Source organism: Erythrolamprus reginae, chromosome 9, assembly GCF_031021105.1.
Source record: "Erythrolamprus reginae isolate rEryReg1 chromosome 9, rEryReg1.hap1, whole genome shotgun sequence".
Taxonomy (NCBI): Eukaryota; Metazoa; Chordata; class Lepidosauria; order Squamata; family Dipsadidae; genus Erythrolamprus; species Erythrolamprus reginae.
In genome coordinates, this window is record NC_091958.1 from 57862425 (window position 1) to 57887347 (window position 24923).

General features: G+C 60.2%; 3 protein-coding genes and 1 non-coding gene across 11 annotated transcripts; 2 read left to right on the top strand and 2 right to left on the bottom strand.

Moving 5' to 3' along the window:
• Positions 1-1080: 1080 nt before the first annotated feature.
• On the top strand, positions 1081-1152 carry TRNAT-CGU (transfer RNA threonine (anticodon CGU)). Its single transcript has one exon. It is a non-coding gene; the product is annotated as a tRNA-Thr (tRNA).
• A 1099-nt stretch (positions 1153-2251) lies between these two features.
• On the bottom strand, positions 2252-12454 carry PARN (poly(A)-specific ribonuclease). 3 transcript variants are annotated; one of them, XM_070761520.1, is made up of 24 exons: positions 12310-12454; positions 12158-12235; positions 11989-12068; positions 11835-11902; positions 11670-11751; positions 10326-10386; positions 9868-10033; positions 9269-9334; positions 9112-9150; positions 8744-8786; positions 8246-8326; positions 8052-8108; positions 7831-7908; positions 7423-7466; positions 7118-7160; positions 6216-6291; positions 5623-5733; positions 5472-5541; positions 5136-5191; positions 4709-4795; positions 4365-4439; positions 3627-3819; positions 3036-3232; positions 2252-2808 (listed from the first exon to the last, which is right to left on the bottom strand). In XM_070761520.1, exons 1-24 carry the CDS (start codon positions 12326-12328, stop codon positions 2756-2758), a joined length of 1923 nt encoding a protein of 640 aa, XP_070617621.1. In that variant the 5' UTR covers positions 12329-12454; the 3' UTR covers positions 2252-2755. The 3 variants fall into 3 exon arrangements, with proteins under 3 accessions (XP_070617621.1, XP_070617622.1, XP_070617623.1); XM_070761521.1 differs by having other exon boundaries at positions 11670-11700; positions 12310-12424; XM_070761522.1 differs by lacking the exon at positions 3036-3232 and having other exon boundaries at positions 12310-12424.
• A 53-nt stretch (positions 12455-12507) lies between these two features.
• Positions 12508-14457, top strand: ECI1 (enoyl-CoA delta isomerase 1). The gene is made up of 6 exons (XM_070761523.1): positions 12508-12663; positions 12740-12867; positions 12959-13105; positions 13273-13394; positions 13503-13681; positions 13801-14457. Exons 1-6 carry the CDS (start codon positions 12522-12524, stop codon positions 13965-13967), a joined length of 885 nt encoding a protein of 294 aa, XP_070617624.1. The 5' UTR covers positions 12508-12521; the 3' UTR covers positions 13968-14457.
• A 246-nt stretch (positions 14458-14703) lies between these two features.
• LOC139172417 (deoxyribonuclease-1-like) lies at positions 14704-24802 on the bottom strand. 6 transcript variants are annotated; one of them, XM_070761548.1, is made up of 9 exons: positions 18436-18507; positions 17492-17637; positions 17171-17259; positions 16810-16893; positions 16594-16694; positions 16294-16403; positions 15938-16092; positions 15714-15810; positions 14704-15198 (listed from the first exon to the last, which is right to left on the bottom strand). In XM_070761548.1, the coding sequence occupies exons 2-9, from the start codon at positions 17627-17629 to the stop codon at positions 15145-15147; spliced, it is 828 nt and encodes a 275-aa protein (XP_070617649.1). In that variant the 5' UTR covers positions 17630-17637; positions 18436-18507; the 3' UTR covers positions 14704-15144. The 6 variants fall into 6 exon arrangements, with proteins under 6 accessions (XP_070617649.1, XP_070617645.1, XP_070617648.1 ...); XM_070761547.1 differs by lacking the exons at positions 14704-15198; positions 15714-15810; positions 15938-16092; ... (4 more) ...; positions 17492-17637; positions 18436-18507 and adding exons at positions 20520-20712; positions 20969-21065; positions 21330-21484; ... (4 more) ...; positions 22931-23080; positions 24451-24538; XM_070761544.1 differs by lacking the exon at positions 18436-18507 and having other exon boundaries at positions 15063-15198; positions 17492-17850.
• Between the last annotated feature and the right edge of the window lie 121 nt (positions 24803-24923).

Here is a 24923-nt window from a genome sequence, read left to right on the forward strand (position 1 = left end):
AAAGCAGGTGGGATGCCACAGGCGGAGCTGGAAGGAAGCCGGCAGTACAGGGCCCTCCCTGCAGCGGCCCCCGAGCAGGGCACAAGCCAAGGAGAGGAGGGGGGCCAACGGGGAGAGCTGGACGGGACCTCGGAGACCCCGAAGCCAGCGGCGACAACCGGCAGCCCACGCGACGACGCCCCCGGAGCCACAACCGCCGGGGGACCGCAGGCGACGCTGCAAGGGCCGCCGCACTCCGCGGAGAAGCCGGGCCGGGCGGGGCGGGGCGGGGGCAAGGCGGGCGGCCAGGGGGCGGCGGGGCCGCGGGAGGAGGGTCCGGCCTCGCGCAAGGGCCGCCAACGCGCCCCGCCCCTCGCCCTCTCGGTGGCCCTGCGAGCGGCGTCGGCGTCGGGTGGACGGAGGGACGGGAGCCCCGCGCGTGCCCGCCTCTCCCTCCGCCTCCACCTGCGCCACCCGCGCTTCCACCTGCACCTGCACCGGCGGCTGGAGGCGGCGCTGCGTCCGCGGCAACGGGCCGGGCTGAGCCTGCGCGTGGAGAGCGGCGGCGGCGGCGGCGGCGGGGGGGGGACAGCCCGGGAGGGCGCCGGCCCGGCCCTTCTGCTACGCCTGCGCGGAGCGTCGCGGGCCCGACGGGAAGACGGTGTGCTGGGCGCTGCCGCGGCGCATCCAGGAGATGAACGGCGGGCGGGTGCCGCAGGTGGCCCGCCCCGAGCGCCGCCCCGCCCCGCCCCGCCGAGGAGAAGGAGGAGCAGCAGCAGGAGGAGGCGGGGCGCGGGGCAGGCCGGGCCGCGGGGGGGCGGGGCATTAAACCCCTTGCTTGACAGCCGAGTCCCGAGGTGCTTTCTACGCTTTGTCTCCTAGGCCAGAAGTGGGGCCGGGGGTGGAACGCATGCGCACGAAGACCCACCCACCCGCCGCCTTTTGTACGTTTGCGCAGCGCGGCACCGCGACGCCCGGCCTGCCCTTACTTGGCAGCCCTCTTCGGGGCGGAGCGTCTCGTGCACGCGAGTTGGGGCGTCCGCGCGCGGTCCTCGGGAGCGCCGCCAGCCTAGATAGGAGCGAAGCGCCCCGTTCAACGCAGGCGCGGTGGCCAAGTGGTAAGGCGTCGGTCTCGTAAACCGAAGATCACGGGTTCGAACCCCGTCCGTGCCTCGCGAGTTCCAGCTACCCCTTGGCTAACCCCGGCGGGGGCGAGAGGAGGAACAGGAGGGGCTCATTTTTAGGGCGGGGCGGGCGGGCGGCGGCGGCCCTTCCCACGACCAGGCCGACACGCGCTTTCCTCGTCCCGCGGGGACTGCCGGGAGGGGGCCAACTTATTTCTTGTGCAGCCCCACGGAGGAGCCCCGGGCCTCTCGTTCTGGCCACGCGGTCAGGGGACCCCGAGCTCCTCTTCTGGGGGGGGGGGGGGCTCCCCCCGCCCCGCTTCCCAACAACGGGAGGTCGCTGCACGGCGCACGCGGGAAAGGGGGGCGGGGGCCAGGCCGCCTTCTTTTCCAAGCGGCTAGTCCTCAAGAGGCCTCCCCGCCGCCAGCTCCCTGCCAGGCAGCGGCGGTAAGTGCCCGCCGGAGCCCCCGTCCCGCTCTTGTGGCCGGGAGTCACGCGGGCGAGGCGCTGGGGGGGGGGGGGGAGTCGGGCAGTCAAGGGAAGAGGCTGCAGAGGGAGGGGCAGGTGGCCTGGGGAAATGGGGGGGGGAGCTGTGCTCGGTCCTTGCTTGGAGGGGGCCGTGCCTGCCTGTGGGGGGGGGGGGAGTGCAGGGGAACTAGTGGAAAGTCATGGGGGGGGGGGTTTCTTTGCCCCATGGGCCCAAGAGCAAAGCTTTCCATCCTCCGTCCGAGGCGTCAAGCCTCAACCAGGCGCGTGTGGGCTCCCTGGACCCTCTAGGGCCCCACTGGCCACCTCCAGCCACCGGGCTGGAGCCTGTCCAGCGATTCCGGGGAAGAGCCTGACCCCTCCCTGGACACAAGGACCGGCCCTGGCCCGCTGCTGCCCACAGCTTTCCTCCGGCCACCAGCAGAGAGGGGCAGAAGGCCGTGGGCCACCCAGGCAGCAGGGGAGAGGAGCGAGGGGGGGCTCTGGTTCCAGGGAGGGGGTGGGTAGGTGGGTGGACAACCCTCCCCTGGCCATGCACTTCCTCTGCCAGGAGTCAGACTGCCAGTGCCCCCCCCCTTGGTGGGTCGGCCTTTGCCCCCAGGCGAAGAGGGTCTCTGTGGCGGGGGGGGGGGTCCTCTGCCCAGGAAGTATGGACACGGAGTCCTAGGAAAAAAGACTCTTTAATTTCTTCACTGTATGGAAATAACATTTTTCATTCCACGATACAAAAATGTTAAATATCAAACGGAGTTTATGAAACCGGCCACCGCAGGCCGAGGTCTCAGGCTGGTGGAAGCTGGGGGTGCTGCGGGTTTATCTTTGTCTTTTTAAATAGAGAAGGGGGGTCAGAGATCAAGGGGGGGCGCAGGGGGGCTCTCAAACTGAGTGTGGAGACGAGGCCTCTTCTTCCCTTTCAGGGGGGGGGGGGGAAGGGAGTGGCCGAATGCCTGCCAGGGGGGTCGAGGGCACCAGCCGAAGAAGCTGCACAGACTCGGGGGTGGTGGTGTGTCCAGCGCTGCAGTCCGGCCCTTGGGCCCCACACGTACACAACAGCCAAAGGTTTTCACATAATGGACACGACACGCATGCACAGACCATGATTGTTAGAAAACAGAAGCGACTTCCGAGAGGCCTCCTGCCCCTCCGGCCTCCCTGCTCCTGGCAGCTACCACGTGTCCGGCACATCAAAGAGCCTGGCGGGAGTGGCCTTGAGCCCCCCTGCAAGAAGCACAGCACGGCCACACGGCTGAACAAACGCAGAACCCTCCCAGGCTGACCATGCTGGCCGGAGGAGTCCCAGGCTAGCCCCACCACACCCCCACAGCTCCCCCCCTGGGCATTCAGAGGAGGGGGCTGAACCCGAGCGGGGGGGGGGCAGTGATCTCGTTCAAAGTCCCTGCCTCCCTCCAGGCCTGCCGGTCAGCAGACGGGCCGAGCGCCCCTACCCTCCAGCGCCTGCTTGCTTCTGCTCTTCCGCAGCCTCTTGGCCTCCTTCCTCTCTCCCTCGGGGGTCTCCTGGAAGGGCCCCGGGGGGGTGGGCAGCTCCGCCTCTTGCCCCGCGGCCTCCTCCAGCTCATCCGCCAGGCCCTCCTCCTGGATGGGGCTCATGCTCCTCTTCCCCACAGAGCTGGGGGTCGAAAAGCTGCCGAAAGAGGGAGGAGCCTTCCGTGGAGGGGCCTTTCCTGAAGCCGGGCGAGGCCCCGTCCACTCCTCTCACAAGGGCCACAGGGCAGCTGAGCCCAAGGTGGCCCTTCCGCAAGCCGGCCTGGTCAGCTGCCCTGGCCCCTGCCACCCGCAGCCCCAACCGCTGCCCGCCTGTCTCGTGCCACTTCAGCCTGTGTTTAACGCTTCCAGGTTCTGCTGGGCCCGTGAAGTGTTACCTGGGCGCAGCAGCACACCTGGGGACTGGGGCGTCACCTGCACTGCTTTCAGGCTGTCGGACAGACAGGGCCGGCCCTGCTCGCTCCCTTCCAGACCCCAGGTGACCCCCCGCTCCCCCCAGGTTGAACCCTCCCTCCCCCCCTCGGGGGCCTCACCTGCACAGGCTGTAGTAGCGGCCCTGGGGCGTGAAGGGTCCGGCCTGGGTCTTCAGGCGCTTGGCCTCCCCCTCCCTCCAACTGTCCTCGGCCCATTTCCTCTTGGTCAGTCTCCGCGCCTCCTGCTTCTTCTCCATGTATTCTGCGTAGGTCTGGATCCGGTAACTCTCAGCGTACCTGCTGGTGTTGACGGCTGTGGGAAGAGTGCAGAACAAAGTCACACCCCCCCCCCCGAGGGAATCCTCTCCAGGACGGCTTCCAAAGAGCGGGGGCCCCCTCCCCCTCTCAAGGAGGGGGCAGGGGGCCCTCTGGAAGGGGGGGCTCAGGCTCAATTCAGGAGAGCATAAATCACCAGGATGAAGGAAGCCAATATCCTGTTTCTGGGAAAAGCACCACAAAGCACAAGGGGGGGGGGGGGGAGGCATGGGTACAAATTAGTTGGGGGGGGAGGGGCTGTGTCTGGGGCAGCAGCAATCGGCCCCAAGTCTTGAGCTAAGGTCAGCCCTGCCCTGCCCCCTTCCATTCCAGGCCCTCCTCCCTCAGAAGGCATCTGGACAGAGGCTGCGTGGTCCTCCCCCCCTTCCTTTCCCCTGCCTTTCCTCCCACAGACTCCGTGGCCCCACACAAAGGAGAAAGGGCTAAAGAAACGGGACCGTTTGAAACCTCCGGACCCTCTGCAGACGTTTGGTCAAGATAACCAGCTGTGGCCCCTTCTTCCCAAGGCTGGGTGGTGCTCACCAATCTGCACTTGTTCAGGCTGGCTCAAGGACACAAACGCCGACGTATCGTCAATCCAGCACACGTGGATGTTGCCTAAAATCCGAAGGGGAAGGTAAACCCTCTTCTGACCAGATCTGTCCAAGCATAGTGAAGATGACACCATGTGGGCGGCTCTCGTCCTCTGAAGCAGGGAGGGCCAGAGGGGGGTCCTGCACAAGCCCCCCCCCCCATAAACCCCCCCTCCCCCTCCTTCTTTAGCCCCCAGTGCAGAGCCCCATGGCTTGTAGCCTTCCACCCCGGAGGCCCCTCTGCCAAATCCGGCCGCTCTCTGGCGAGAATGCCGCTGGAACAGGCCTGCTTACCGAAAGCACTGAAGAGCTGGTAGAGGTCGCTTGTCTTCCACTCTTTGGGAAAGGTCACGTAAAGGACGTGGTCGCGTTTTGGCTGCACTACAAAACCAGAAGAACCTGATCTTGGCACCCACCCCTGACACCCCCAGGAGCCAAGATCACGGGGAGATTCCCCCCACTGGGCTGCCACACACAAACACCCCCCCCCCCTCTGCAGAAGGCAGGTCTCAACCCAGGGGGAGGCTGGAAGGGGCTCAGGGCCATTTCACCCAACCTTCCTTCCCTGCCAGCCTCCTTCAGGTGGTCCCTCCTTTTTCTGGCACTCAGCCCCCACTAAAGGGGAGAATAGTTCTCACACACTGCTGCAAAACCAGACAGGTGTGAACCATCCCACTATTTTGACACGTTTAAGGTTTGGGGGGGGGGGGGGGACACTTACAATCTGGTCCTTCCAAATTGAGATATGGAATGTCCAACACCCTCATCAGAAATAATCTGAAGGAAAAGTCAGAGAGTCGCTTGGATATTACAAATAAAAACTAAATAAAGATATTTCTCTGTCTCTGCTTATCTAGCGAGCTCCATGAAAAGCTAGCAAAAGAGCCCCTCTAAATGACATCAAGGTGCCACTAGCCCCCTGGGAGTGGGGCCTTGGGCGGCAGGGCAAGAAAACCTCTCTGGCAAACACCTTGGTACAACCCCCAACCTGACTGAAAAAGCCACAGCAGCAGTGCAGGAAACAGCAGGACGCTCTTCAGGGATGGTTGTCACTTACTTGTTGAAAAAGGGCTCCATCAGCTTTGAACCGGCAGAAACGTGATTTTCGGGAGGGCTGACAAATGAACCTAAGGAGCAAAGGACAGGGCAAGAATCAGGACAATGGCCGAGCGAGGGCTGCTGGGGGCCACGGGAGGAGATCAGAGCACCTAAGAAGTTTGCCATGGAGATGAAGCAGAGGCCCGTGATGTAGGCGTCGTAGCCGGCTTCGTGCAGCTGCTCTGAAGCTGTGTCGTAGCTGGGGAAGCCCTCGGCACTCTCTGAGGAAGGAAGGGAGGGAGGGGGGCTTTTACTCAAAGTCACCTGGAGGGGAGCTGCTGGAGGTGCCCCGCTTCCTCCCAGAGTGTTTTGCCCCCAGAAGACTCCAGGGGGTCTTTATTCTGCCTCTGGGGAGAAAGTAGCACCATGCAGTTACTGGCTCAATAGTGCTACTGCCCCATTTCCCCTGAAATTAAGACCCTGCCTTATGCTTTCTTGAACCCTGGAAGAGGCAGCACTTGGCCTCATGGCCATACACTCAAAAGCCCAATTGGGCTTATTACCAGATGTCTTATTTGGGGGGGAACAGGGTAGTTTTGTGTGTTTCTGAAGCCCTGATCTGAATTCCCCCATCGAAATTACAGAAAGGCCAGCTAGAGAGAAGGCAAAGGATTTCTCCCCACCAAAGCGAAAGCACCTTTTTAAAGTGTTCACTTGCCACGTCTACTAAAAGCCAGATTTCGGCTCTTCTCTGTTGCCTTACCGACTCTTGGGGGGCTGAAGGGCGTCTCCTTCAAACGCTTCTCCAGCTCTGCCAGGGACGTGTTCTTAATGATCTCCTGAAAAGAGAAGAGAGCGTCTCTGATCCCATGCGGACGTCAGCATACAAGCGCTCCCTCCTCCTCCTCTCTCTCTCTCTCTCTCTCTCTCACAAGCACACACACACACACACAAAACCTTGGGATGCCTTGGAAAGACCACAGTGGTTGTAAAGGCTTTTAGAACTCAAAACAGAGTTTGAGAGTTTTAAAACCTGCACCGTCTCATAGGTTTTACATTGTCCACTAATGCAGTTTGGACCATGATTATTAATACCAACTGATAGCAAGAAAGCGAGAAGATGATCAAATCCCTTCTAGTGTTTTCACCCATGTCTTAAACATACACCCACTTGTAAGCCCTGTGTAAAACACTTCCAAGGCAAGCTCACCAGTATTATTCCTGCCTTCACTTATTTATTATTTATTTATTTATTATTTGGATTTGTATGCCGCCCGTCTCCGAAGACTTGCATTAGCAAAGGCAACTAAAGGCCCCTGATGGCCAGCGGCCCTGCTCCAACGGAGCCACAGGCAGGAGAGGCCATGTCAGGGGCACCAAGAGCTCCTGCTAAAAGTATTTCTTCAAGGGCACTGCCCCCCCCCCCAAACAGCCAGGCATTTAAAGGGGGTTAGCTTTTGTTTGTGCTCAGCGGTTTTGCCTTCTGGCAATCACAAATAGCTCCTGAGGACAGGAATCTGTGGCCTGGCAGGGGCAGTTCACTGGATGCAACAATGGCGTATTATCTTTGTTGCAAAACAGTCTTATCTGTTCGTTTCACTTCATTAACTTTGTTAATTACAAGATGACTTTAAGAGGTGTGATCAAGAAATGCAAATGTCCTACCTTGAATGGCTGTGTGCTTGCCATCAATTTAGTGTCCAATAGCCTATAAAACAGATAAGAGTTATAAATTCTGCAAAACGTGTCGGGGGGGGGCCGCTCTGGAATAAGATTGTTACACTGAAGACTCAGCAGGAGTTTCCTAAGTTTGAAGGTTCTGCAAGAGGAGGATTATGGAGACACTTTAACTGGGATTCCAGCTGCTTGGGGGCATCCACGGCTCGGGCCCTCTGCCAGGGGGAGGGGGACTCCTTGGACAGTCAGAGGGCCATTGAGAGAACAGAGGACTGGACTGGACTGCCACTCACCTCGGGAAGACGCATGTTGCCAGTTCTTTGAACTCATTGAAATCCTGGAATTTAAAAGGAACCAGATCACTGTAAACTGCATCAATGCACAATTAATTTATTTGAGAAAAGTAAAGGCTGCAATGCCAAAGAACATGTTGGATATTACATTTAAGATGCCATCAAAAGCATGATTTTTAAAAACAACAACACTGCAGATGGTTGCCAGCTTAAGAGAACTCTAATTAGGAAGCTTTGGAAATTAAGAAAGCTCGCAAGCTTCGAGGGAAAAGCAGAGGGAAGCAGCCCCCGCTTGGACTATCAACCGCCGGGGGGAGCAGATTGGGAGCTGCCGACACCCCCCCCCTCCACCCAGGACGGCCGGCCCAGGCGTGCCCCAGATCTCGGTGCAAGGAGGAATCCACCAACCTCGGGGAGGGAGCAGTAGAACTGGTGGATGGTGTGCATGACATCCAGCAACATGTTGTGTCCGACCACGAGCTTGCCCTGTAGGGAGGCAACCCAGGCTGATGCTCAGGCAGAGGCAGAACGTGCGCCCCCACCCCCATGGGTTCGAGAACACTCCTGGCTAACTCCAGTGGCCGATGGCACGCCTACTTTTCCTAATGATTTCAAGGCAACGAACGTACCGAATTCGCAAGGGCGTGAATGACTCGAGAAAAGCCCACGGCGTCCTTCAGCTCCTCCTGCAAGTGAGAAGCCCAGGGGAGTCCTTTGCCTGGCCCCTCCCAGCACCCCTGTGCATCAGCCTCTCCCAGTGGAGTGGAGAGGCTGCCCGCCCCCCCACAGCCCCTGCCCTGCCAGAGGCACCGGGGGCACCTGCCTGTTCTCTGGCTTGCTTCTCCTGCTCCCTTCTCCTGCGCTCCTCTTCGTCCACTTTGCTGATGATCATGTATCGCTCCTTCTAAGGGCCACAAAGGTTCATGCATGGTTGGCTTGGATTGTTTTTTAATAAGGGTTTTTAAAACTGTTTTAATATTGGATTTGCACATGATGTATTGCCTGTCGTGGGCCGCTCCGAGTCCTCGGAGAGTGGTGGCATACAAATCTAATAAATTATTATTATTAAAATTAATGCAGGCACAAGCAAGCAAGAACAATGACCGAGCGCTCCTACACAGCTACATGCGCCAAATTCAGAAGTGGGAGGCGAATACATGAGCCATCCCATTGGAGGTCTCTCTTTTGTATGGGCTTGGCCCCTGATCAGACCAGCAAAGGAGCAGCTGCCACCTGCCCACCAAAACTCTCCTAGTGATGCCTAGAAAATCCCACCGTCCTACCAAGCCCACTGAGAAATGGAAAACGCAGAACTAGTCACCTTTTCTGTTTCCAAAGTTTCAACATGGAGGCCTTTTGGATACCTATGGTGAAATTGAGAAAGGAAAAAGGAAGGATTAATAATAATCAGGCAGAAAAGAAAATAATAAAGAAAATGCCAGGTTTGGCAATAAGGTATCAGTAAGAAATATCCATGTAAACTCCGTGCTTGGTGAATAAAGAAATGCCAGGAGGGAAAGCCGGCTGGGCGGCCTGGCTCTTTGGTCTTGGCCAGCAGCTTTGCATCAACACCGCCCAGGAGACCCAGAGCTCGGCCTCTTAAGGAACGCAGCACTCACGGCTGAGGCCCCCCAGATGCAGAGAAGGCTGCTTCAGCAACTTCTCCTGGTAATAACCAGCACTACTCACTTCCAGCTCAGTGTCTGATAGATTAGTTTCCTCTGGAATCTACAGAGGAGAAGAAAAAGATACAAAGGCTGCCGCCATCTCCAGTGCAAATCCAAATCTCTGCTGCCCAGCCAGCCTCATCTACTCAGAGCTCTGCCCAAGGCCCTGAGGAACAAACCCGGTGCACGGCTCCAGCTGCACGGTGGAGTTTCCTTCATTTTTCAGGAGATCTTCTATCCTTTCTCTGAAAAGGAGAGAAGTGGAAGGTGTCTTCTTTCTGGCTGGCCTCTTCCCACAACGGGGAGGGCCACCTGCAACCCCCTGCTAGTGCACAATGGCTTGTGTTCCCTAAAATGGGAGAACTGGCAAGTTCTACTATTCACTGGATCCACAGTGTGCACATTACCACAAATCACTATTGAAGTCTGAGAAATTCAAAGTAAATGGGATGAGTGGGTAACACATTAAGGAAGGAACCAGCATAATGGAATCCCCACAAATGGACTCTAAGCAGGCATACGCCCACCGGGGGGGGGGGGGGGCTCTAGTTAAACCCCCCCCCCTCCCAGGCCTCTGTAGCTAGTCAGCCTCCATCAGCCTTCCGTACTGCACGAGAAAAGCTGCAAATCCATTTCCAGCCCAGCAGACAGCGACAGAGGAAGAATCCTCTTCCTAGCAAAACTTTGTCTGGCCCAGGAAATAACTGAAAACCTAAATGCAATAATTGTCAGTGGTGTTCGGAGCCCTTCTCCAAGCAGAGACTGTGTATCCACTTACACAACTTTCTCAATGAACTTCTTCTGATCCTCAGGAACAACCGATGGAGGCTTGGCAGCACCAGGTGACATATATGCCAGGCCACCCAACCCATTGGCTTGAGAGCGCTTCTCATCATATTGCTCCCGTAACTGTCTTTCTTCTTCTTGATTTAAGTAAGGGATACCTTAAAAAATGGGGGGAGGGGAGGAGACTCTGGTAAAATTCTGTTTTAAAACTCTTCCAATTTAAACATTTGGGCATCTAGTCCTCCTTTCCTATCCTAGTTTCCTCCAGATGGTTGTAACAGCACTTTTAACTCTCTGAGAATTCTCAGTGATGGGAATTAAAACTTTAATCACAATCAATTAAAGAAACTTTCTTTCTTCATGATTGGATTGCACAATACTGGGAAGAAAGAGGTTGAAGCTACATGTAGAAATGCAAAATTACTTTTAAAATATTTACAAAAGGCTTACCGTTTCGAAAAACTTTATTAAAATCAAATCCCTGGTTTGCTAAAAAATCTATACTTGAGCTCTGAAAGAAAAACAGGAAAAAGATTTATAGATGATTCTACAAATTACATCAATTTAATGAAATTAAATTTTCACGAATAAAAGTGCCAATTCATGGTGGGATATATATATACAGTGAACCCTCGAGTTTCACGTCCTCAAGGATCGCGAAAGGGCTATTTCGCTAGTTTTCAACCTGGAAGTAAACTCCACCATCTGCGCATGCGTGCCCTTCCACGCATGCGTAGATGGTGGAGTTTCCCCGCCGGGCAGAGGCTTCCCTGGGTCTTCCCCCTCTTGCCCCGGTAAGACCCCAGCGGCGGTGGGCTGGAGCGCGAGCTTGGGGCAGCCTAGCTCCGCTTCCCAGCTGGGAAGCGGAGCCGGCAACAGCGTGGGCGGGCGGGCGGCGCGCGCGAGCTTGGGGCAGCCGCGAGCTTGGGGAAACCCCAGATCCGCTCCCCAGCTGGGGAGCAGCCCCAGCAACGCGCGCGCGCTTGGGGCAGCCTAGCTTCGCTTCCCAGCTGGGAAGCGGAGCCGGCAACGCGCGCGCGCTTGGGGAAACCCCAGATCCGCTCCCCAGCTGGGAAGCGGCCCCAGCAACTCGCGCGCGCTTGGGGAAACCCCAGATCCGCTCCCCAGCTGGGGAGCGGCCCCAGCAACGCGCGCGCGCTCCCCAGCAACGCGCTGCGGCGGTGGAAGTAAAAACACCATCTGCACATGCGCAGATGGTGTTTTTACTTCCGCACCGCTACTTCGCGAAAAATCGATCATCGCTTGGGGTCCTGGAACGGAACCCTCGCGATGATCGAGGGTTCACTGTATATTATTTATTTGACAAAGAATACAATTACGACCGCCCAGATAGAGTTCAAACTGGTAGTCTTGACACAAGACAAAAAGAAGCTTCCAGGTGTTTTACCTTTTCTCCAACATCAAGCTAAAATTACTGAGAGTGCAAAGAAAAAAAACCTTCCTCTAAAGCCACTTCATGTTTATGAAACCTTTTCTCAAATTGCTAAGATCCTTCTGACTGTAACGAAAAACTTACAACACTCTTTGTGGCCAGCAGCCAGATGTATCATGTGCTGGCCCTGCCCCAGGAAAAGTCCCGGTGCATCACATGACATCTCACCCCTGCTCTAGACGTTTTCGGATTCCCTGAAATACTAATATCCTACTAATATTAATCATTTATAACCTACCTTCCTAACGATAAAGCACTGCATTTGTGTCAGAATGGTAGTGGAAGATTTTGCTTTGGATTCTCTATTACTTTTGAATCAGAGGGAGAAAATACATATATACCTGGCAGACAAACTTGACATCTGGTGACGTCCTGTTCAAAGGTTTTGGGAAAATATAGAAGTTAAATGATTTAATAGTATACCTAAAAGAAAATACAGTTGAAAATCAGTTTGCAAGTTACGCAGGCCAGCACACTTAATTTTAAAAACCGAGGAAAGGACCTACTTGGATTCCGCGTGATCATACTTAAAAGTGCAGAGGCCAAACTGGAAGAGCAGGAAATCCATGGAATGCTGGGCGGAAAAGGAAACGAACGGGGATTCTGAGCAACCGGGGACCGGGGCAGAGAGACGGGGCGGGACGGGCGGGCGAGGCTCACCTTCCGCAGCTTCTGGTACCGCTCCTCAGGCGTGTCGAAGCCGTTGGTCAGCGCGCTCACGGACGGCCCGTCGCTGATGCCTGCAAGCAGAGCGCGTCCTGAGGCCTGGGCGGGAGAGGGGGGGGGGGCGCGTGGCCGGGAAGGGGGCTGCGGAGGGGGGCGGCGGTACCTGAAAACTCCCCGTCGATGGCCAGGAAGTCGGCCTCCTCCACGGCCTCGTAGACGGCGCCCAGCGCGCTCTTGAAACCTGCGGACAGGGCGAGGGTCAACCGGGGGACCCACCCCGCCGCCCCCCTCCCGCCGCGCGCGCCCGCCACTCACTGGCCCGGGTGATCTCCATGCCGCCTGCAGCCGGGCCGACCCCCTCCCCTCCCCCGAGCCACACCAACACTTCCGGAAACAAACGCGGCGACCCGGCGCGCAGGTGCGTCACCGGCACGTGACCGGAGAGCGTCGCGTCCCGCGCGTGCTCAGTAGCGCCCGAGAAGGCGTGGCCGCCCGTCCTTCAGTGAGGGGGCTGGGCTCCGGGCAAGATGGCGGCGGCAGCAGCGATGGGGCGGCTGGCGGGCGGGCCTGGTGGGGGCCTCCGGCGCCCGCTGACCCGCCTGGCCTTCCCCGCGGGGTCGAGGCGGCGGATGAGCGGGGCCGGCGCGGTGCTGGTGGAGGAGCGCGCGGGTGGGTGGCCGGGCGGGCGGGGGGCGAGGCGGGCCGGGGCTGCGCCGGACTCTGAGTGACGCGCCTTTCCCGGCAGGCCTGGCGCTGGTGCGGCTGAAGCAGCCGCCGGTGAACGGGCTGAGCCTGCCGCTGCTGACCGAGCTCGGCCTGGCGCTGCAGAAGCTGGAGGATGCCCGGGCCTGTCGGGGACTCGTCCTCACCTCGGTAGGCCGGGCGGGAAGGGAAGGGAGGGGGCTAGGCGGGGTCGGGCGGGGCGGCCGAGAGCGCGGGAGAGACCGTGGCGCCTTCCCCGCAGGCCGTGCCCGGGATCTTCTCGGCCGGGCTGGACATCACGGAGATGTACGGGCGCAGCGAGGAGCGCCTGGCCGAGTTCTGGAGGGCCGTGCAGCAGCTCTGGATCCTCCTCTACGGCAGCCGCCTGGCCACCGTGGCCGCCATCAACGTGAGCCGCCCCCCGCCCCGCCCCTTCCCCCGGCCGCAGCGGGCCTCTCCTGGGCTCCTGGCCGAGGGTTTCGCGGCTGCTGCCTGGGCGCTGCTTCTCCCTGGCGGCCTTCCTGCTCCCTTCCGAGCCCCCCGCCCCGCCCCCGACGGCTGCTCTGTTCCTCGCAGGGTTCGAGCCCCGCGGGCGGCTGCCTGATGGCCTTGGCGTGTGACTACCGGATCATGGCCGACAATCCGAAGTACTCCATCGGTCTGAATGAGACCAGACTGGGCATAGTGGCCCCTTTTTGGTGAGGGCTGGAGGAAGCCGTGCAAACGTCCAGCGCTTTCCCTGCTCTTGCCAAGCCCAGCTGCAGTTTGGCCCCAGTGGCCTGTCTGAAAGTCTCTTTTGCACCCAGGTTCAAAGACACGCTGCTGAACACTGTGGGCCACAGGGCCAGTGAGCGGGCTCTCCAGCTGGGACTCCTGTTTTCCCCACAAGAAGCCCTCAGAATCGGCCTGGTGGACGAGCTGGTGCCCGAGGAGAAGATGCAAGCCAGAGCTGCCGAAGTGCTGGCCCAGTGGCTGGCCATTCCAGGTGGGACGCCCGGGCCCCGTTTCCTCCTGGAGGCCAGCCCGCTCCCCGCTTGTGCCCAGGGGGAGCCTCATGGCCCCAGGGACCCCCCCCATCAGTTCCTCTTCCCTCCTTGTGCCCAGATCACGCCCGGCAGCTCTCCAAAGCCGCCCTACGGAAGCCCACTCTGGACCACCTGCTGATGCACCGCGAGGCGGACATCCAGGACTTTGTGCGCTTTGTTTCCAGGGATGCGATCCAGAAGTCTCTCCAGAAGTATATGGAGATGCTGAAACAGAAGAAGGCCTGAGGGCCGGGGGTGGGAGTGAGCCTTTCCTCTGGGCAGAGCTTGAGGACCCCCCCCCCCCAACCCCCTTGGCAGCCTCGTGGTTGCCCCGCTCTGTCCTCGGCAGACGGGACGTGCCATGTCCGGCTTCAGTGGCCTTTGCCTAGTGTGTCGCTGGAGGCTGGACCGCAGAACTCAGCTGGTGGCTTGACTGGTTAGAAGTGGTTGCAGGGCGGCAGCTGAGCCCCCGGGGCTCCTTTTGGTCCTCCTAAGAACCAGGCGGGATGCCGGTTGTCAATAAACCCTTTCAGCAGAGACTGTTGGCTTTGTGGCGGGTGGGTCTCGCGGAGCCTCTTTGCCAGGCAAGGGAGGCTGCCACGGCTGCCTGAGTGGCCTTCGCCTGGGCCGCCTTGCCTAGCTGGGCCCTTTGTGCACTGGGCGACTGCAGCTGCAGGGGCAATGGGTTGTCTGGTGGTGTGAATAAAATGGTGCCGATGGTCACTGCTGGAAACTCCCCCAGTTTTTATGCGTGGTTCTTTGACTGGGGAATCCAGATCTCGGGGTTGATTTCTCCTTTGGGGTTGAGCGGCTCCATTGGGGGGGGTGTCTGGCCCTTTGGAAGGGGATTGCTCTCGTCCGCTGCAGGACCTGGGAGGGGGGCTTGGGTGGCGTTTAAAGCTTATCAGGGGAGACTCTCCTGGACGCCCTGCCCAGAACCGAATGGACGGCTCTGCCCGCTAAAGAACGGAACTGGATTCTGTTGCTGAGATAGAATTCTTTTATCAGACAGTTTATCCCAAAGCTGTAGGCACAGTTGCACAACCCGTTATTACATGAGGTAGGTTAAGCTGAGTTCTCCAAAGACCTTTGTAGCCACCGCAGCCTTCCTCCCCATTGGGACAAGGCCTGTCCAGTTGGAGGGAGAGCCGCCTTTCCCACGTCTTTCGCTTGGCTCTGGCTTAGCAGGGGCTAGAAGGGAAGGGGAGGCGGGGGAGGGGGAAAGGGTTGGAAAGATGGACTCTTATTGGAGGTAGCGGCTGCCACTCAAGTTGGAGCAGTTGTGTAGGAAGTCCAAGCGCATTTCCAGCTCGAAAATTTCAAAGAAGCCTTTAAGGTCCCAGGCAACACGAGGCCCAGCAGGAATCCGGAGCTGGCAAGAAGCCCCGCATCCCCTCCCTCGTAGCCGGGCATCAGGAGAGCTTCAGGGGGAGGTCAGCTCCACCTCCACGGGGAAGTGATCGCTAACAGCCAGAGCCTGCGGTAAGGAGAAAGAGGGAGTGGTCAGGGCGGCCCTTCGATGGCTGGGGCAGTGGGCAGAGCCCACCCACCTCCACCCCCGAGCTCAGCCTTCGTAGCTGGACTGCCCAGCCGCTTGGAGCCCCTGGTGTGTCTGGCCCTGAGTGGCCAAGCTGCCCCTGGGGAAGTCCCGAGGTGGGGGCGACGCGCACGGAAGGGAGGGGGAGCAGAGCTGAAATCAGTTGGGGGGCTGCTTGTGGGACTCGGGACATGGGACTACACCCAGGGGCCGGCTCTGTCCCTGAATTGAGGGGTCCACATTGGGTAGAGGTGCCGAAAGAGCCTTTGTGCCCCCCACCCACCCCACCAGGGTCAGCGTGATCCAATCCCCGGCATCCTTTTACGGGGGCCCATGTCCTGTCTTCCGCCTGGGGTCTGAAGTACACGGGAGGGAATATTTTTGATTGGCATCTTCCTGGGCCTTAAGTTAGAATGGTGGGTGGACTTTCAGGGCTTTCCAGGATGAATGTCTACCTCCTCCTGAGTCAGCTTGAAGGCCTTCGGGAAGTCAAACACCTTGGCGGACCTGGGCACGATCCACTTCCTGAGTTTTGAGCCACTCACAACAATCCTGGAAGCACAAAGGGGGGGAGGCCAGTGGAGGGGAGCTTTCCGTGGGGAGGGGCCCCTTTGTTCGAGGTCTCCGGGGCCCAGAGAGCTGTGGCCTTCAGCCTTTGCGAAGGGTGCCGCCCCCTCACCTGTCGTAGGCACAGTCGGAGTTGCCCACAGTGGTGTCCATGTCGTCTGAGATGAGCCAGTGGAAAACCTGGCTGGTGCGCAGGCGGATGGAGCTCCAGTCCTTCTTGCCCACGTAGCTGCAGTCGGCATTGAAATCCCCCAGGAACATGATGTTCTGCCAAGCAACAGGTTATGGGGAAGGCCGGCTGGACCTGCCTCTCTGGGTGGCCCCTCGGGTCAGCCCTCCTCCCGCCCTTGCCCAGCCCTGCAGTCGCCATGGGTCTCCTTTGCTTGCCCCACGGAGGCCCCGCCCCCTGGCGTCCTCCCTGCGCTTCTGGGGAAAGTGGCTCCCCTGGCGAGGGCCCCGGCTGCTTACGTCCGTCTGCCACTTGTCAATGATCTCCAGGTAGACGTCGTAAAGCGCATCGATTTCCGCCACAGCCTCAGTGGGTGGGGTGTGAAGGGGAACCAGCACCAGCTCATTCCCTGCAAGAGAAGCAGGTCGGTGGCACGGCCGTCCCCCGGGGAGGGGGATAGGAGGGGCTGCTTTGGGGAGGGGCTGCCTTGGACCTCTGGCCGCCTGCCTGCCTGCCTGCCTGCCTTGATCCCTCTGGTTTCCTGGCTTGGGCTGCCCTTGGTCTGGCGTGGGCCTGGCCCGGCCTTTGCCTCCACTCACTTGAGCCAGCAGCCGCCACCTTCACGATGAATGGAGGCCTGCTGAAGGTGCTGTCGGGGTTGGGGTACTGGTGCTGGTCCACGAGGGAGAAGCTCTTTGTCCTGGGAGGGAAGCCGGGAGGGCAGTGAAGGGAGGAGGAAGGGCAGAGAGGCGGCTCTTTGCCTGCACCCCCCATCCAATGACTGGCCCCCTGAGAAGGCCACCTGCCAGTCCCACCTGTACAGGAAGAGGTACATCTCTTTGTAGTTCTCCCGGCCCAACGATTCGCTGGCCACGTAGTCGTAAGAGTGCTTGGAGGCCCTGCGAGAGAAGAACCCCGGGATTGTGGTCTGAACAGGGCAACCTGCCACCCCCACCCCCCAATCTCAGGCTGGACCTTTCAGACCATCAGCTGTTTTCTCCAAGCCCGGAAGGGATGATGGGACCGCGACCGGCCCAGGGTTCCTCCTGTCTGGTTCTTGCTGCGTAAACCAGGTTCGCGCCATCTCCCCCTCCCCGCCCCCGGTGTGCATTTGGCAAGGGGTAAAATCAGCCCCACTCGCCCACAGCCCAGTCTCCCTCCGAGGGGCTTCATTACCTGTTGAGCCGCTCCAGCAGTTCCTGGACTGCGCTGAGGTCAGCATCCCTCACCTCTTGCACCAGGACCAGGTTGTAGCGGGACAGGATCTGGAAGGGGCCAGCGCAGATTGGGTGTGAAGGGCGGGGCTGGCTGCTGGCACAGGGTGGGCGGAAGACCCCAAAGGGGGACCCCCCCTCCCTAGCATGGTTCTCAGCCCCAATGCCTGTGAGCAGGAACGCTCCCGCTCTGGGCTTTGGTGCCCAATGGTTATGGGCGAGTCACCTGCCTCTGCTGCTGAGCCGGCCTGCCCGCTGACCACTAACCGTTTCCTGCCCTCACCTTCACAATGGTTTTGGAGATGCTCTCGTCCGACAGTTTGGTGTCTCCAAAACTCCGGATGTTGAAAGTGCAGATTTTCAGGGCTGATGCTGCCCGGAGCACCAAGGCCACCGCAGCGAGGAGAGCGGCTCTTCTCATGCCGATGCCTGGAGGGGAGGAAAGGGCAGTGGGGTCAAGGCGGAGCGGCTGTCTGTTGCTCCGTCCGTTTCCCCCCACGCAGCCTGTGAGAGGCAAGGGCCAACCCCCCCCCTCTCCTTTGGGCCAGACGGGACCAGCGCTTGGCCCCCCTGAATGTCCCCAGAACGGGGGGGTGAATCTTGGACAACTCATGGCAGTGGTGAGCCTGCGGCTGTCCCGGGGGCTTCATGGCCTGCCAGGACCGTCCGCTCTGCTCTCCAGACAGCATCTCTGGCCTCCAGCCGATTGGGTTGAATTGGGCCTGATGTCATCTGACTGAGCGTATTTATTACTCACAAGAAATGCCAAACCAACCAGTTCGGTGACATAACAAAGGAAGCGTACTCAAGAATGAACACCCCCCCACCCGCTTCCGTTCCCCAGTTCCTTTGGGGCAGCTGTGCTCTGCCCTCCCCCACCCATGACACCTGGTGGAAGCGGCCGGCTGAGCCCCTCCTGCCGGCATGGCTTTGCTTCCTTGTGGCTAGACTGCAGCGTGGCCTGTGGGGGGCTTCCCTACAGTGGGGGGCTTCTGGGGCAGAGCTAGGAATTGGGGGGACCAGAGGGTTAGTCCCTCCCCCCCAGCTGCTGCCTGTTGCCAACCTGCTCCAAGGGTTGGTCCAGAAGCCTTGACCCAATCGAAGCAGCCGCTCCTCCCCTTGAAGGGCCCCCCAAAGAAGAGGGAGCAAGCAAGGAGTGACAAATGCCCCCCCCAGCCAAGCGCAGGGCCGGGGGCCGCCAGCAGCCTCCACGGAGAAGGTGCCTACCTTGAGTAGAGCTTCACAGGTGGCTTGGCAGAGCCTCGACTCCCTCCGGCCTTCTCCCTCCGTCTGGAACTGTGCTGGGTGTTCAGGGGAGAGGTGCCTCCCCCCCCGCCCTACCCCCTGGCTGCGGTGATGCAAGGGCCCTGCCCCGGTGGGGGTGGAGAGGATGCGGCGAGGGCTGCTGACTCCACCCTGGAAGCCCCGGCAGCCCTTGGCTCATCGAAGCCACAGGAGCTGTTGCGCAGGAGCTGCGCTTCCTCCCTACCCACACAGCCCTTGCGCAGCTCTTGGAGGGTCAACAGGTCCGACTTGCTAAACATGCAGGTTTGCCCAGAACCTTTTCCATTTGGGGTTCAGCTGGAGACTCGCTGCCCCTGAACCGAAGGGCCGAGTCCGTCCTGGGCCTGTCCCGTGACTTCTCAATTAGAGAGCAAACCGTCACTCAAGATTTTAAAATTGGGTTGACACGTCCTCCCACTTTTAGAATGGAATGTGGAAGACATGCTGAGCCGGAGGAGTGCCAAGAAGCCGGCTAGGGTGGGAGCGCAGAGCAAAGGGGAAGAGCCTTCTCTGTGGCGGCCCCGGCCCTCTGGAACCAACTCCCCCCAGAGATTAGAACTGCTCCCACCCTCCTTGCCTTTCGTAAACAACTTAAAACCCACCTCTGCCGCCAGGCATGGGGGAATTGAGATCCTCTTTCCCCCTAGGCCTTTACAATTCTATGCATGGTGTGTATGTATGTATGTTTGGTTTTTATATTAATAGATTTTTAATCATTTCTAATACCAAATTACTATTGTACACTGTTTTGCTGTTAGCCGCCCCGAGTCTCCGGAGAGGGGCGGCGTACAAATCCAATAAATAAATGTATGTATGTATGTATGTATGTATGTATGTATGTATATGCAGGGCAGCCTTGGAAGGCAAAGGGGAGGCCCCTTCCATGGGGCCAGAAGCCGGGGGTGGGAGGGGGGAGCCCCCACTTGCTCCTCCCAGGCAGGGACAAGGGCCCTCATCCGAAGCAGGGGTGGCAACTCTGGGGACCAAGCCCCTCCCCAGTTCCTAGGAGTCGGGCCCAGGGGAATCCGGGCGATGCTTGGCAGCCAGGCTGGGGGAGCTGCTTTGCGCTTGGGGTCTCGTGCAGACCCAGCCGGGGTGGGTGGTCCTTGCATTGCAGGCACTCAGTTGTAACTTATCCAGAACGCATGACGGCCTCCCCTGCTGCGTGGGCCCATTGGCCTGCCTGCCGCACAAGCCCAGAAGAGGCCGGCCGGGTGCTGGCTACCTGAGGGGGAGGGTAGACTGGCCGGGTGGGGGCAGCTGGGAAGGGCCGGCCCTCTTTCACAACTGCTGTGGCACAACTGGCTGCTCAACAGGATGCCTTGGGAAAGCCCTCTGCTTGTTGCAAGGCCGGATGGTTGGCAATCTCCGGACCCCGTGCGGGCTGCAGGCTTTGGCCCCTGCGATTGGCCCACGGCAACCCTGGGATTTCCCCCTCCCCCGAGGCAGGGGAGCCAGGCCAAGACCCTCGAGGGGCTGGCTGGGGGCGAGGAGATGTGGGGAGCAGCCAGGGCAGCCACGACCAGCACTGGTAGCCCCTCTGCTCAGCGGGTGGAACGGCTGAAGGGCTAGGGCACCTCCTGGCACCCTTCCAGGGGAGGGACGGGGGGGACACACACATGTACATGTCCCAGGGATGGTGAGAGGCTGCACCGCCTGTGTCTGCAGAGTTCCTGGGGCCAGAGGGGCCTGCAGCGTCTCTGGCTGCAAGGGGTGGAGTTCAGAGATTTCCCCCACCTGTTCTGTGGGCATGGCAGGGTAAGGATGCTGCAACCCCCCCCCCCCCCACTCTGGGGCCAGCCAAGGGGGCCGTGTGCTGCTTCTCCAAACTACTCCAAATCCCCACTTTTCCCAGAACCTGCTCAATTCCACCCCTGGATGCCTGGGGGGGGGGTGGGTTGTTGCCCAGGGAAAAGCACCGTTCTGGCAGCCGGGAGCTATTCGGTTCTCCAGGGGCCCATTTGTTCTGTGAATGTTTCTAACTTGGCAGTTTGCCGTCGCTCATCAAATCCATAAAAACATCTGGAGGCAGCAAATGGTTTTTATTGTTGAAGCTTCCGCTGTGTAGAACGAGGGGCTCAGCCGTCTCTGGGCCCGTGAAGGGAGCCGTGCTGGGCTCGGGGGGAACCGGAGCCGCTTCTCTGCACTGGCCTGGAGCTGGAGGGCTCAGCTGGACCTCAGGGTCACCTCCACTGGGAAATGGTCACTTATTGCCAGGGCCTGCCAAGGGCAAACACGGGTCAGAGCAGGGGCCAAATTTCTGGGTCAGCCAGCACCAGGATTTGGGGTGGAGAACGCAGGAGGCTGCGGCAGAGCCCAGGCTCCTGCCCCAAAAGCAGCTCTCGTCCCCTGGCCTCAAACAGCCTCAGCCCACGGGAAGGGCCGGAGGGGCCCAGGGCGGTCCAGGACTGGGTCAGACCCCCTCCTGTCCTGACCCCTGCCAGATGTTCAGCCCCCCCCCCTTCCACCCACTCACATCCTGGGAGCTCAGCATCAGGGTCTTCTGGAAGTTGTCCACTTTGGAGGTTGCAGGCTGGATGCTCTCTCGCAGCTTGGAGCCCACGGCCACAATCCTGCAGCCGGACACCGTTAGGGGGGCTCAGGAGGAGCCGGGAGCCTTGCAAGGGGAGCTGGGGGGCGGGGAAAGCGTGGGGCGGGAGGGGGGCCGTGGGGGCACCTGCCCAAGTGAGAACAGGCTCCAGGGAGGCCTCGGAGTGGGATCGGCTGGGGATGAGCCTGGCCAGTCCCCTCCGTGGCCAGCCGGCGAGTGCTGAAGGCAGCCGCTGCCTTAGGGAGGAAGGTTGCCCCCCACCTCCCCCTCTGCCCCATGCCCCCACCTGTCGTAGGCACAGATGGTGTGGGTCACCGTGGTGTCCACCGTGTCTGGGATGAGCCACTGGAAGTCCGGGCTGGAGCGCAGGCGGATGGAGGGCCAGTCCGCCTCATGGACGTACGTACAGCCAGCATTGAAGTCTCCCAGGAGGAGGGCATCCTGCCAGGGGAAGAGGCGGCTATGGAGGGTGGGCCCCCCTGGCCCCGCCCGCAGCCCCCCCCTTGTGCTGGAGGAGGAGGGGGAGGCGCTTACTGTGGGCCCCCACCTGCCTTTCACATCCTGGTAGACGTCGTAGAGCGCGTCGATCTCGGCCACTGCGGCTCTGGGGGCTGAGTGCAGGGGCACCAGGACCAGCTCTTCCACTGCTGGAGGGGGCAGGGGGGCAAACAGGGAAGGTGGCACACCCCCCTCCCAGCCTAAAGGCTTCCCTTGGCATGGGGCTTCTTGTGAACTCCTGGGGGGCTGCCCCTCCCGCCTGTTTTTCGGGCAGGGCTGCGTCTGCTCCTGGCTGCACTGAGCTGTGGCCCCCCCCCCCAGAAGTCCCGCAGGGCCACTCACCCGCATGACGGACAGCAAACTTAGCGATGAAGGGCTCCCTGCTGAAGGTGTCGTTGCCGCAGGGCTCACAGCCGTCATCGTAATGGTAGCTCTCCACTGGTGAGACCCTCTGCTGCCTGGACCGAGAGAACAGCAGCCCCCATTCTCAGCCCCTCCAGTGGCTCCTGCCCCGCCCCACTGCTAAAGAAGGCCCTCCCCTCTTGGAAGCTGGAGGGGCAGGGGGGAAAGGGAGGGGAGGGACTGACCTCCCATCTTTCCAACAAAGCAGAAAAACTCTTAGTCTATACAAAACAAAGCCACAAGAGCCAAGGCCTGCTGTGTGTGTGTGTGTGTGTGTGTGTGAGAGAGAGAGAGAGAGAGATGCACAGAATTGTGAGCAAAAGGAGAATTGCTGAGATCCAGGAACTGACCGGCAGGAGCAGATTGGCAGATGCCCAGGAGAGGTTCCCACCTGGGCCCTACCTGAAGCCTCACCTGTAAATGAAGAGGTACCGCTCCTTATAGCTGTTGCGCCCCAGAGGTTTGCTGACCAAATAGCCGAAGGGATCTGGCGATGCCCTGGTGGAGGAAAATCGTTTCCACCAAGCCTGCTGTCGAGGCTCCAGCAAAGGAAAAATCCACCCACCAGGAAAAAGTGTTTGCCAGGACTTTGCCGTCCTATCCTGGGCTTGGGCCTCTGTGTGGGTGGGTGTTCTCTGCCCCCCCCAGCAGCTGTGACACTCACCCATTGAGTAGCTGCATCAGCTTCTTGACCGCACTCAGGTCAGCGTCTCGGACTTCCTGGATCAGGGCAAGGTCGTAGGCAGTCAGTATCTGGAGGGACAAAGCAGGGGGACCCGTCTGTCTGCAGCAATGGAGGACCTGCAGCTCTGGGTCAGCAGGGGGAGGGAGGGCAATCTGGCTGGGTGAGGGCAGGCGAGCTCTGGGTCAGCCGGGACCTCCGCCCAAGGAAGGCCGCTGCTGGGCCCTGTGGGGGGGGCACGTGAGGACGGGGGGTGGGGCAGGCTGTAGGAGGCGGGTCTGCCCCGTGCAGTGAGAGGGACTCACTCGGACAATGGAGCTGGAGACGGTCTGGTTGGAGAGTTTTTTGTCCCCAAAAGCCCTGATGTTGAAAGCGCCGATTCTCAAGGGGCAGGTGAGCTGCAAGAAGGGAGCCGCCCCCAGGAGTGCCAGCAGGAGGGTCCTCATGGCTGTGTCCTGGAGGAGAGAAGGGGCCATGGAGGGGGCGGCACTGAGGCCCCTGCGCTCTCTGCCCCCTCACTTCAGGGCAGCCGAGAGGCGTCTAGGGGACGTTATCCAAACAGGGCGAGAAGGACAACGGGCCTGGCCCGATGCTTGTCGTGTCGTGAACCTCTGGAGCAGGTGTGCTCGGCTGTCAGTCAAATAACGTCAAGGGGAATTTGCTTGATTCGCTTTTGGACTTACAAAGGGGGCATCTGCCACAGTGCGCAACTTCAGGTGTCCACAAATGCCACGGAGTCATTGCAAGTTGAGGATCATTGAGGACCCGTATTGTGGGGGCCAGTGGCTGGGGGCTCTGTTAAGAAGCACTATTGCTAACATGTTGTAAGCCGCCCTGAGTTTAAGGAGAAGGGGGGCATAAAAATTGAATAAATAAATAAGTTGCACTTCGTTGGGGTTTGGAAACCTATGTGTGGGGCAGGGGAGGGGGCCTCACCGCCCCTGCTGAGGATGGTCGGAGGGGAATTTGGGAGGCTTTCGCTGGATTGGCTGACCGAGCTGGATGCCCTGGGGCTCGGCCCTCGCAAGCACCTCAGCCAGGCAGCGGAGGGGCTGAAAGCAGGCTGGGAAATTTTGGATGGACGGCTGTCCTGTGGCTGGGAATCTCTGGAGGCCACGCCCCTGTGTCCAAGTGTTCAGGCCAATCTTCCTTGCGGGCTGGTGTGGCAGAGAGGCAGCCGGGGAAGGCCTGGAAAGACAGGCCAGAACTGGGGACAAAGGCACCAACCTGTGGAGGCACCGAAGGCCAAACTCGCCAGCACCTTCATCACTACGCCCCCCTCCCCCGGCTCTCTCGGTGGGATCAGGAGGCAGGGACCCAGCGACACCGATAAGAGCTCACAGGGGTGGCCCCCTCCCAGGTCCTGCCGGCCGAGCAGTGTCAGTTGGCGGGGGAAGAGCCTTCTCTGTGGTGGCACCGGCTCTCTGGAACCGGCTACCTCCTGACATCTGTACTGCCCCCACCCTACTGGCTTTCTGGAAAGCCTCAAAGACTTGGCTCTGCCGGCCGGCCTGGGGGCCATGGTTAATTGATGCACCTTTAAATCCGGGCACTGTAAGAGCGCACGGCTGCATGAATTGGGTTTCAATTGTTTCCATGTTGCTTTTTAGTTGTTGCAAAGCGTCCAGGGTCCTTCAGGGGTTGGGCAGCATACAAATTTACAAATACAAATTTAATTAATAAATGAAATAAATAAATAAAAGTGTTGCCTTAGTGGGACGACCCTCTTCCCCCTTTGCTGTCCAGCCCAACTCTGAGGATCAGAAAGCTCTCAGCCCCGGAAAGTGTCCCAGGGGTGGGTGGGGGGGACAGCGCTGCCGCTTACCTGCACAGGTGCGGTCCGGTGAGCGGGGCAGCAGATATCCCGACTCCCTTAAGTAGGGGGGCCGGGGCCTTGGCGGCTGTTTGCCCGGCTTCTTATCTGGCCAGGAGTTGGCACGGGCCATGCTCGTCCTTGGCCACGGCCGGCACTCGGGCATCGGTCCAGCCGCCGGGGGAATGGGGGGGGCGGGACCTTTCCTCGCCGCCTGGAAGACCCGGGACCCTCCGCCTGGGGGGGGTGGGGGCATCGGGGGGCGGGGCTTGCCGGGAGGAGCGGAGGGGGCCGCGGGAGGACCGCCAGCTGCGCCGCCACCCGGGAGAGCGGAGCCTTGAGGCGCACCTGCCGCCTTCCCAGCTCAGGGTGGCAGCTGCCCAAGGGGCCCGCGGGGGGGGCGTCGCGCGTGCGCGTGCGTCTGCCTTCCTTCCCGGCGGGCGCGCTGCCCTCCCCCTCCCTCTCCGCGCCCCCCGCCCCCCCTC

Excerpts from the sequence above, each read along its gene's own strand:
- LOC139172417 (XM_070761544.1), bottom strand. The coding sequence starts at position 17,821 with ATGAGTTGTCCAAGATTCACCCCCCCGTTCTGGGGACATTCAGGGGGG. Across the intron at positions 16,894-17,170 it reads CTGCTGGAGCGGCTCAACAG|GGCCTCCAAGCACTCTTACG; the intron begins GTAATGAAGCCC and ends CTTCTCTCGCAG. Across the intron at positions 15,811-15,937 it reads TCCGACTGTGCCTACGACAG|GATTGTTGTGAGTGGCTCAA; the intron begins GTGAGGGGGCGG and ends TTGTGCTTCCAG.
- ECI1 (XM_070761523.1), top strand. The coding sequence starts at position 12,522 with ATGGCGGCGGCAGCAGCGATGGGGCGGCTGGCGGGCGGGCCTGGTGGG. Across the intron at positions 12,664-12,739 it reads GCTGGTGGAGGAGCGCGCGG|GCCTGGCGCTGGTGCGGCTG; the intron begins GTGGGTGGCCGG and ends CTTTCCCGGCAG. Across the intron at positions 13,106-13,272 it reads CCACCGTGGCCGCCATCAAC|GGTTCGAGCCCCGCGGGCGG; the intron begins GTGAGCCGCCCC and ends TGTTCCTCGCAG.
- PARN (XM_070761520.1), bottom strand. Across the intron at positions 10,387-11,669 it reads ATGTCAAGTTTGTCTGCCAG|AGCTCAAGTATAGATTTTTT; the intron begins GTATATATGTAT and ends TTTTTCTTTCAG. Across the intron at positions 4,796-5,135 it reads CAATTTGGAAGGACCAGATT|TGCAGCCAAAACGCGACCAC; the intron begins GTAAGTGTCCCC and ends CTGGTTTTGTAG.